This window comes from Mesoplodon mirus (genome assembly GCF_964341445.2).
Source record: "Mesoplodon mirus genome assembly, chromosome: 5".
NCBI lineage: Eukaryota > Metazoa > Chordata > Mammalia > Artiodactyla > Ziphiidae > Mesoplodon > Mesoplodon mirus.
This window is the reverse complement of record NC_138980.1, coordinates 107,166,655-107,178,746: the sequence shown is the minus strand read 5'-3', so window position 1 is coordinate 107,178,746 and position 12,092 is coordinate 107,166,655. Positions and strand designations below refer to the sequence as shown.

The 12,092-nt window shown below is 40.1% G+C and overlaps 1 protein-coding gene across 1 annotated transcript; it reads left to right on the top strand.

Moving 5' to 3' along the window:
- Positions 1-1,025: 1,025 nt before the first annotated feature.
- Positions 1,026-10,953, top strand: RFESD (Rieske Fe-S domain containing). The gene is made up of 4 exons (XM_082620964.1): positions 1,026-1,114; positions 7,007-7,182; positions 7,292-7,326; positions 9,866-10,953. The coding sequence occupies exons 2-4, from the start codon at positions 7,008-7,010 to the stop codon at positions 10,127-10,129; spliced, it is 474 nt and encodes a 157-aa protein (XP_082477090.1). The 5' UTR covers positions 1,026-1,114; position 7,007; the 3' UTR covers positions 10,130-10,953.
- The last annotated feature ends 1,139 nt before the right edge of the window (positions 10,954-12,092 follow it).

Here is a 12,092-nt window from a genome sequence, read left to right as displayed (position 1 = left end):
TTCCCCCTCCTCCCATGACCCGTGGAGATTTCATTGGTTTGGGCATCACGAATCCCAGGTGACTAAAGTGTGACCAAAGTTAAGAACCACTGCATTAGAAGATAGCCAAGGAAACTTAAAAAACCTACGAGAGGGCTTCCCTGGTGGCGCAGTGGTTGAGAGCCCGCCTGCCGATGCAGGGGACACGGGTTCGCCCTGGCCCGGGAGGATCCCACATGCCGCGGAGCGGCTGGGCCCATGAGCCGTGGCCGCTGAGCCTGCGCGTCCGGAGCCTGTGCTCCGCAACGGGAGAGGCCACAGCGGTGAGAGGCCCGCGTACCGCAAAAAAAAAAAAAAAAAAACACCTACGGGACTCATCTAGCTTCCAACTTTGAACACAAGTATGAGGTGTGTGGGTTTTGTTTTGTTTTTGTTTTTTTCTCAGAGAAGTATAAAGAGAAAAAACAAAGTTGCAAAGTTCAAAAAATGAAAGTGAAACCCATCTCCCCCAAGTAACCACTCTTAATTTTTTTAAAGCTTATGTATATATCTACATATTTGTATCTCGAGAAATAATTTTTATTTACACCAAAGAAAGCACATTCCAATGTGCTCTTGAGTATGTGGCTACAAAGTAATTCACATGTCTAGACTGTATTTTATTTAACCACTTCCCTGTTGATGCCCAGTTGAGCTACTACTCTTTCCTCGCAATAAACATCTTTATACATAGATTATATGCATCGTGACGAACTTTGGTAACTATTTTTATAAGCTAAATTCCTATAAGACCCCTGAGTGAGTTTAAAATCTGGATAAACGTGGCGAGCTCAACAAACATTTAAAAATAAACTGATGGCACCTACGTTTGTCAAACACGATTAAGACTGTCAGTTCGGAGGTGCCGGCGGAGCGCGGGTTGTTGGCGGCCGCTGTCAGGTGGGGTCGTCGGCCTGCTGAGCCCCAGATGCCGTCCCGGGGGCGGGGTAACGCGCGGTCGGGTCACGTGGGCAGCTTCGTCCCGCCCCGCCCCGCGGAGCTCCACACGGTGGCCGGAGCCCTGGCTGGCTCAGTATCCTCACGCGGGGGCGCTGCAGCCGAGTCTCGCGGAGGTGGAGCAGGGAACTTGAAGCAGGTAAGTTCCGTTCTGGCCGCGGGGTTGGGCGGCCGGACGCCGGGCGGGGCTCACGAGGCTGGCTGCTTCCGGCCGGACGGCGGGCCCGGGCTCGGGCTTCCGGCGGCGGCGGCGATTTGGAGCAGGCGAGGGCGGGTGTTGTGTGGCCTTTGCTCCCGGCCCTTCTGAGCACTGCAGCTCTGCCGGCCTCGATGCCGCGTTCCTTAACCGTTAACCCCCAGCGCAGGCTTCCGCCCGTGCACTGCGGGGTCACCGAGCTTGTTCACCGTCGAGTCTGGGCCGCACCCTGGACCTGCCGCCTCAGTGGGCCTTTTTTAACAAGCTTTCCTGGCATTTGTGCGCTCTCACGCGTAAAAACTGCTCCAGGGTTTCTGTAGCCCCAGCCGTCCTAGTTATCCGTCTCCTGAAGTCTGCAGGCGGAACGATCAGCCACATCTGGACAGGCACGCTCGGGCTGTCTCTGCGGTTTTTCAGCGCCGGTCGGTCTGAGAACTGCAGTCTGTCTTTACTCAAACGTTAAACACAGCTTGAAGTCCTCGCTCATAAGCTGTCAGAGCTGGCAGGCCTTAGAGATGGCCGCTACCGTGACCGCAGCGTTTCCCACGCTCCGGCCCTACTCCAGACACTTGACTATGGAGAGGCATTTATCCCTCACCACCGCCCTATGTGCAGGGGTTTCTTACAGCTGCTCACCTGCAGCGCAGCGAAATTAGGCGACTTCTCCCAAGTCACGCAGAGCCGGGATTTAAACCCAGGTGAGCGCACCTGGTGCTCAAAGATCTCTAATATCACAGATGACAGTCGGTCCAGGGCGGCTGCGCAAATTGACTAAATTATTAGGGAAGTATTCTGTTTTAAACATTTGTTGACACGACTCTTGAACATTGGCGTTACTAAATTTAAAAAAATTCAGGGCCATCATCCTCGGATATATATATGGTGTATACACACATATCTTTACTAAAAGGTTTTGTACCTTCAAGATAGTTTACCCGCAGGCCACCTATTTTTATAAATCCGTGGATGCTACTTAGATAAAATGTTAAGATTTATATATCAGTGTGCACAAAGTTTAGACTCATAATATCTCGGTTTGAATCTTCACTGCTATTTTGTGAGTTTGGGCAAGCTTTTGTTAAAGAAGGTCCTTTACCCTTAGTTTCCTCATCTGGAAGATAGGCATTTTTCTGAGAATTAATGAATTCATATATGCAAAGAGTCCAAGCACTTGGCACTCACTGAAGGATAGCTAGTTTTATCTGTTATTATTCTGCCATCCAAAGCAATATAAAACTAAGGCATTTCTCTTCTCTGAACCTAAAAGCAAGGGTGTCACCCTGGAGCTATGCATTCTGATAACGTGTAAGCCAAGTCCTCAGACTCAGTAAAAGCAACTTTGTGCTTTTGGGCTCATGAAGAATAATAAATTCCTTAATTTCATGTTTCTTTTGTCCCACTGCCTTCTAGAAACTTGTTATGCTTTTTAAAAATTCAACCTGAATAGATTCCCTATGCTGGAAAGGTATCTAATAGAGACAGAGGATCCATTTAGCTAATTTGTAATTTTATGTGGTGATAGCACTTTTAGAAACCTAATTTTAGGCACAGGCCAAAAAATATTTCTTGAAGAGAACTGTGGAATAAAATGGCTCAACATTTTAGAAGGTAGTTTTCTTAATCTGGCTCCCATACTGGGTAAGCCGTTTAATTTTTCACTTTCTTTTTATTCTGTTAAGATTCTACTATCTTAGGGACTTCCCTGGTGGTGCAATGGTTAAGAATCCGCCTGCCAATGTAGGGGACATGGGTTCAAGCCCTGGTCCAGGAACATCCCACATGCTGCAGAGCAACTAAGCCCGTGTGCCACAGCTACTGAGCCTGCGCTCTAGAGCCTGCGAGCCACAACTACTGAGCCCGCGCATCACAGCTAGTGAAGCCCGTGTGCCTAGAGCCCGTGCTCCACACAAGAAGCCACAGCAATGAGAAGCCCATGCACCACAACAAAGAGTGGCCCCTGCTCGCCGTAACTAGAGAAAGCCTGCGCGCAGCAACAAAGACCCAACACAGCCATAAATAAATAAATAAATAAATAAATAAATAAATAAATAAATAAATAAATTTAAAAAAAAGATTCTACTATCTTAAAGTTGACTCAAAACAGAGGAAATGTGTGGGAGCATATGAATAGTGCATCAAAGTAACAGTAATTAAGGTGAACACACTGACTCGTATTGTTGTATGAATGGACTGTGATACTCACAATATTTAATTAAGAATCATATGGGTGTTAATTATAAATAGTCACCAGATATCATAAATAAATAGAACCACCTATGATGCTTAGAGGGAACAATTATTTGAAGGATGAGATAATACTTTCCTAAGCAAAAAACTTTCTTTCCTAAGAAAAAAACTAATCATATTTCTCTGAAATCTTTATCGTTTAGCCCCAGCTTTCTCTGCTCATTTCTTATCAGCCCCTGCAAAGTTGCCTACAGCTTTCCTCGGTTGGGGGAACACCCTGCAAAGGCTTTATGTTCTAAGAGACTTAAACGAGGAAGGATAATGTTTGGTTCTCATATATTTGGGAGTTGGGTAGAACTTAATTAACTTCTGATGCTACTCCACATCTCGTGTTTTGTTACTGGCTTGATACTAGTATTTCTTTTCCAGTTTTTGCCTGGAAAAAAAAGTAAGAGAACTATTCATTTATTTCCTCCTGTAGTGGCAAGTCTTGAAATAAGCTGTACAAAACTTTCAAGTAGTCCATTCATGATCTATGTACAGGCACATTATCTGAGGATAGAAAGTACCATTTTATCCCTTTTCGTGGATTTTGGATCATTTGCTACATAAAGTAGGATACAAATATTGAAAAAAAGTAATTTTAAATATAAGACTAAATGTAATATATTGACATTTAATAAAATTTGTGTTTATTATCCCCTTGCTTTTCTTTGTAAGTTTTCCCTATATACATTTATCCATGAATAATATATTTAGTTTTGCCCCATTTTCCATTTGATAAAAATGGAAGCATACTCTGAATTCTTAAAATTTCTTTCATTTAAAGTTACATTTTTGAAATTAATCCAACCTGATGTAGCCATACATTTTTCACTGCTAAACAGCATTGCACTGAATGAGTATAAAAATTATCCATTCTACTGTTGATGGATTTTGAGTTGTTTCCTGTCTTTTGCTGTTATAACCATTCTTGTGCATGTCTCCTGGTGTACCTGTGCACACTTCTCTGGAATATACCTGAAGTGGGATTACTGGGTCATGAATATGTTCAGCTTTACTAGGTAACGCCAGACTGTCGTAACTCTATGTCATCACTATATCAGTTGCTCCATATCCTCACCAATATTTGTTATATATTTTTGCCAGTCTGTTGGATAGAAAATAGTATCCTATTTTGATTTTGCTTTACATTTCTTTTGCATTTTCCTACTAATGAGGTTGAGCATCTTTACATGTGATTACTAGCCATTCAAATTTCCTCATCTGTGAAATATTTTTTCATGTCTTTTGCCTATTTTTGTAAGGCTATTTGGCATTTTCTCACTTGTTTATAGGAGTTCTTCATATATTTCTGAATCTTAGTCCTTTGTCAGTTATATGTGTTTCATAGTCCATATTTTTCTTTTTCTTTAGCCAATTTCCCCCTCTCCTCTTTTCAGTTCATCTGTCTGTTCCCATTTTTCTTATCATTGTTGCCCCTCTGTCTGTTCTGTCACACAATGTGATAAAGGCTGAACATCCAACAGTGTGGAGTAAATGTTACCACCTGAGTAATTTGTGAACTTTGGGTACCTGCCAAAATCAAGTAAAATCAGATAATAATTTAGAGATGTTGTAATCCAGCCTCTGGTCAGCCATGGCTAACCCAGAAAATCTATATGTTGGATGTACTTCAAGAATTGTATTAGAGCTTATTCCCTATTGATAATCCCACTCCAAGTGATTCTGTTGAATTCTGTAATTTGAAAATTCCCAAATTTATATCTTTAGTGATTCTCAATGCTAGTCTCATATATCTGACTTTCGACTTGATATCTCCCTGGATATCTTTTAAGTACCTCAAACTCACTATGTGCAAAATGTAACTAGTTCCTGATTCTTCCATTCCTGCAAAATATCATTCCTTTCTCAGTCTTCCCAATCACAGTCACAAACCATGTAGTTGCACAAACCTAAAACCTGGGAGCTATCCTTTATTTCTTTTCTGTTGCTCCTTCACTTTAGTTCATGAGCCCAGCCTCTTGTGCCTCACTCAATTTTCTTACAGGGGAGAGGAAGGAGCTTTAAATTCAATGTATAAAGGAAAGCATTACACAAATCAGGTTTAGGAAATAACAGAGATGTCAAATTTGTACACTGAAGTTTGCATTGTTAACCCTTGCTCCAATTATTAGGAGATAAAGGAAAAAGCACAACCCTTTGAGTGGCCTCAATTTTTGTCTTGTGATTTTTATTGCATTACATGCGAAGATTCAAAATATACTCTTGCCTAGGGGAAGAAGCTCTTTGTCAATCCTAAAATACATGGTTCTTTACACTTTTTGAAAGTTATGGACCACCACAATCTCTCTCCTGAGATAGGGAGAAAAAGCAGGAATGCTTCCAGAAACTTTGGGATAGCAACCCTAATGAAAAGAGGATAGGAATAATAGGACAGATTTCGAATTAGAAGTGGAGAAAGAACAAATATAGAAATTCTTGGCAAAACAGGATATATAGTTTTATTCCAAAACTATCACAGGAAAAAAACTTAAATACCCTCATATGGGAGGCCCTTGGGAAAATCCTCTACATGGGGCCTTAAATGCCTGACAATGATATATCTTGATGTTTCTTTCTTATGGAATTAACAGACTATGGCTATGTTCTTAAAGTACACAGAAGTCTCTTTGAAAGGGTTGCTTTCGGGGCCTCCCTGGTGGCGCAGTGGTTGAGAGTCCGCCTGCCGATGCAGGGGATACGGGTTCGTGCCCCGGTCTGGGAGGATCCCATATGCCGCGGAGCGGCTGGGCCCGTGAGCCATGGCCGCTGGGCCTGCGCATCCGGAGCCTGTGCTCCGCAACGGGAGAGGCCACAACAGTGAGAGGCCCGCATACCGCAAAAAGAAAAAAAAAAAAAAAAAAGAAAGGGTTGCTTTCAAAGAAATAGGCTGAATATCTGTGCTAAGAAAAAAATATATTTAGAATACCTACAAATTCTCTAAAATTTATATACTTCTATAAATTAATTGAGGAGAAAGTCATCTTTTTGAATGCCCAAATAAGACAGAAGAAAGTAATGGCATTTTCTGTGTGAGTTAAGAAAATGGAAGACATCCATTCACACTTACCCCCTTCCACTAGAACACAGTTACCTGGTGGATCTATAAGAGCTGGCTGCCCACTCCAGGCAAAACCAAGTGAGCCACGTCAACCAAGGGGTCCAAGACTATTCAGACTACTGAAAAACCCTACCTTCAGCAGAAGCTGAAAACAACATGGATAGTACGCAGATGTTGTTTACCACTGAATTTGAGAGGGAATAAAAGGATAGTGATACTTTAGTGTCTGTATCTTAAATATCTGTTCTGAAATATCTGTCTAATGCAATGAAGTGAATCAAGTACTAGTCCAGCCTCAAAGTAGGCAGTCCTCCCTAATTTTGGCAAGTTTTAAGAGCTCTAGCTGACAATCATGACTAACTATAATCCAGTATTTATTTTTTATTTTATATAGCTACAAAAAAGTACCTCCATCAGTCTCAGAGAAATAAGTCTTCTCTTAAGATACGATTATCTCTGTGAGACAAGTGTAGTGGAACTAGTGAAGACCACCTGTAATTTTTTTTCTTTCTTTTTTTGTTTGTGGTTTGTTGTTGTTCAACTAGCATGGATCCTGATGGCTCTGAGCAAGATCCTGAAACGAAGAAATATTCTTCTGTCTGTGTTGGCAGAGAAGAAGATATTAAAAAATCTGAAAGAATGACAGCTGTTGTCCATGAAAGAGAAGTGGTCATTTTCTACCACAGAGGAGAATATCATGCTATGGATATTCGCTGTTACCGTAAGATTTTATTTTTCATTTGTCAACCTTGTATTTGTTTACTATCCATGAAACTTCAAAATTTCATTTTTTTTTTAGTGACTAGATGTAATATTCAATTCCTTTGCAGACTCAGGAGGACCTTTACATTTAGGAGAAATAGAGGTATGTAAAATTAAATCTATTCTCAACAAACTCAGATGTTTCCTATTTATATTCTTACTATATTTACAGTCTCTATTCAAAAATAATTTATATCTGGGTTTGAACTATATATATATATATATATATATATATATATGTGTGTATATATATATATATATATATATATATTTTTTTTTTTTTTTTTTTTCCATACGTGGGCCTCTTACTGTTGTGGCCTCTCCTGTTGCGGAGCACAGGCTCTGGATGCGCAGGCTCAGCGGCCATGGCTCACGGGCCCAGCCACTCCGCGGCATGTGGGATCTTCCCGGACCGGGGCACGAACCCGTGTCCCCTGCATCAGCAGGCGGACTCTCAACCACTGTCCACCAGGGAAGCCCTTGAACTATATTTTAATGCTTTGAGTACAATTACCAATATTCTAGGAATTCACAACACTACAATGTAAAGAAAACCATTTTACAGGTAAATATGAAAAATATGCCTGTCTTCTGACCTAGCAAATATACTCCAAGAGATCTACCCTGCATATTATTGCACAAATGTTTAAGTATATATACACTTACCTATATATATATATATATATATATATATATATATATATAAACACTAAAGTATATATATATTAAAGTATATATATACTGAAGTATATATATATACTAAAGTATATATACTAAAGTACACACACACACACACATATAGGAGGGGTTCAGTGTAGTGAAAAGTTGAAGGAAATCTAAATGTTTTAACAATAGGAAATAGTTTAAATTATGAATAGCCATGCTATGGAATAGTATACAACCATTAAATTAATGAGGCATGGGTTGTCAATATATTTTGAGTGAAAAAAGCAAGTCATAGAATAATAGGTCTAATGAGATCCCATTTTTAAAAAATAAAAAATAACATTCACTTTTTACTTTATATACTTCTACATAGTTTGAATTTTTCCAATGTGTATATATTACTTTTAAGACTTAATAAAGATATAAAAATATATATTTTAAGAAAGAAGTAACACTGTGAAGGCTTAACTGAGGAAGGAATGGGGGCACTGTCTTACTTCCTTGCATTCTCAAACCAGCTGCCTAATTTCTTGTTTTCTACTTCATGAAATTTTTCTCTCTCCCCTTCTCCCTCTCCCCTCACTATCTCTATCTCTCTGACTGGTACAAAGTACATGCTTAAATTTAGTGTTCCACTCTCTCTACACTTCATATCTAACTAGTTCCACACCTGTCCTCATGTTAAAACATGTGTGTTTAAATTATGAATGAATTTATGAATTATGAAACTGTTGTTTGCTGACGGTTCTGGCAGGGGAGGGTGGTACAAAACAGCATTTGTGGGCCTCCCTGGTGGCGCAGTGGTTGAGAGTCCGCCTGCCGATGCAGGGGATACGGGTTCGTGCCCCGGTCTGGGAGGATCCCATATGCCGCGGAGCGGCTGGGCCCGTGAGCCATGGCCGCTGGGCCTGCGCGTCCGGAGCCTGTGCTCCGCAACGGGAGAGGCCACAACAGTGAGAGGCCCGCATACAGCAAAAAAAAAACAAAAAACAAAAAACAGCATTTGTGCACTTCTGGTGTAGAGATAAAATGTAAGCATCTGGATGATAGCGTGGAAGAATTTCCCTCAGTTTCAGACCATAATGAGAGCTGTAAGACCTTGCTACTCAAAGTGTGGTCCATAGACCAGCAACACTGGTGACACCTGGGAGTGTCTTAAAAATGCAGAATATTGTGCCCTGCTCTTGGACTACGGAACTTAAACAAGAGCTGCCTTTAAACAAGATCCAGGTGATTCCCATGCTTTTTAAAATTTTAGAAGCACTGCTTTAAGACAGTTAAAAGTTGGGAATTAACTACTTTGGATCATAAATTGCTCTTCAGTTAACATATGTACTTATGCCTTTAGTAACCTCTCTTGAAATTATATCTGAAGCTTACCATTCTTCCACCAGCTAGTGAAAACTCGTTTGGAAGCACTTGAAGCCCTTTCCCCATTTCTGTCAAGAAAGTGACATTAATATCTAACAGATAACAACACACTGCAGTCACATGGTGTAGTTGCCTGAGCTAGTTATCTTCTGATAGAGCTCTAACAAACTGGGTTTCTTATCAACTGCAAAAGGAACTTGATGACTGCTAAGATTAGATTCTGCCTTATGCTGAATAATTTGTAAATGGCAGGGAAAAAGAGAGGCCTGTTTTTTTTTTTTTTTTTTTTTTTTTTTTTTTTGCTGTACGCGGGCCTCTCACTGCTGTGGCCTCTCCCGTTGCGGAGCACAGGCTCCGGACACACAGGCTCCGTGGCCATGGCTCGCGGGCCCAGCCGCTCCGCGGCATGTGGGATCCTCCGGGATCGGGGCACGAACCCGTGTCCCCTGCATCGGCAGGCGGACTCTCAACCACTGCGCCACCAGGGAAGCCCGAGAGGCCTGTTTTTTAACCTGGTTCTTCTGCAATAGATTCTGTTCTGAGCCTGAGGTTTATTGTCAACATTGGAAATGTCATATTATAAAATCAATTATTTCTTTCCCCAGGAATTTGATGGACGACCATGTATAGTTTGCCCCTGGCATAAATACAAAATTACTTTGGCCACAGGAGAAGGACTGTATCAGTCTATAAACCCTAAAGATCCATCAGCAAAACCCAAGTGGTGCTCCAAAGGAATAAAGCAAAGGATTCACACAGTGACAGTGGACAATGGGAATATTTATGTGACTCTTTCTAATGAGCCTTTTAAGTGTGACTCTGATTTTTATGCCACTGGAATCTTCAAAGTAATTCAGAGTTCTTCCTGATAAAATTTTATGCCAATGAAAAATGTTGTGTATGTTTTGAAAGTATTTTTAGAATAACCTTGCTTCAATACCAAAGATGATTAACGTTTTCCAAAATAGGCACATTTATTATCTTTAACAATCATATAAATGAAAGGTTCAAAGCACATGTACTTAGTGTGATGTAAGGATCATCATCAGGATCTATAGAATACATTTCAGCCAATCCTCTGGATTGATTGGAACCTGAAGGTTATAGGTTTAGAATATGCATTTTAAGAAGGATGAAAATAATTTAGAATAATCAAAGTGAAGAAAGGTTAAAAAAATTAGATCTACTAAGAAAAATTTAGGGGGAAAATCCCTACTTGATATAGCAGACTTTATCATGGAAAATTTTAATGTATACAAAGTAAACAGAATAATAAACCTCCACCACCCACCTTAACAATTATCAGCATTCTTCCATTCTTGTTTCATTGATGCATGTATTCACCACCTCCCCTACTGATCCTTATAATTTTTTTTAGGTAAAATTTAAACACACTGAAATGCTTAAATTTTAACTGTTCAGTTTTTCCAAATATATAGCAGACCATTTACACTTAAAAAATACCTCCCAAAATGGGATCAGTTTACATGCTGAATTTAAAAACAAGAAACTTAATTTGCCTGACATCAAAACCAAGTAAACTTTGGCTCCGTTTCTCTCCAGTCAAGGCAGACGGTTTCAAAGTAAGGAAGATACAGCTGCTCCCCAGCCATAAGAGATGTGAAAGTTTCAGCAAGCTAAAGTACTTTGAATGCCTATATGAAATTTTCAAATAAAGTTTTTTTAAATTTTATTTTTATAGAATTTTGTGCATGTATGTACACCTAAGTGTTTCATGTAAATGTTATAGAGAGAAGAGATATAGGGTGTTGTTTCTCAGAGTCTTCTGAGTTCATAGGCAGGGTTGATATTAAGTTGATTCACCCTGCTTTTTCTATGCCAGTTATTTATGGCCAACGCTCTTCTGGTTGCGTCGTGCCCACACTGTACTATAAAACCCTGGGTACTGATCATCTAAAACTCAGCAGCACATAGTAGAATATAAGAGTAGGTGGGACCAGAAGGAACTAGGATGAACAGATTATTAATTCAGAGTGAGAAAAGCTGTTTGTCAAAATTGGAACTTAGTTTCAAACCACAGTAATCTTCTTAGTGACACAGGACTGAATTAAGGCTTAATATTCTAAGAGGCCCACCTGCATCCTTTCCCTTGGTTATTGTTAAAATAAGTGAATAAAGTATGTATCATTAAGGCTGTGCTTACAGAGCCCTTTGCTACATATTATTACATTTTTTTTCTGATGTATTGCTACACGCTACCCATATTCCAACACTTGCTATTCACTAGACTACTAATGAGCCAGGGCTGGGCTTTTTATAAATACTATTTTTGGCAGCAGCTACTCATCAGGTACAGGAAATGTACCATCTCCGGGATGGGTACATCCCAGCCTATTATATCAGGTGCTAATCCTCCAGTGACTTAACGTGTCCAGAATTTAAAACGCATGGAGGAAACCAAAGTACCTCCTTCAGGCAAAACCATGACTCTGGTTTGCAGGGCCAATCACAATTTTTTCTCAGGATCCAGTGGCAACAATGAGTAATATGGACTTGGCTTCTGGTTCTTAATTTGTTCCTCTAGATGTGGAAATTAAAAATGTCATGTCATGTCCTGCTCTCATATACAGACCTCATCAGATTTGTAAACAATATTTTGTTTTATAAATTTACATCTATGAATTACACGTTCTTCATAACTTTACAGATGAGTTTTAAAATAACTGATAATAGGCAGACTGAAACTATACAGCCTGTAGGTAGAAAATATATATATCCTTTTATTATCTCTGAAAAAGATATGTAGCATTTTAACAGGGAGGGTTTTTTCCCTCCCAGATAAGTAACTGTAGAGATACTCTAAATGAGTCT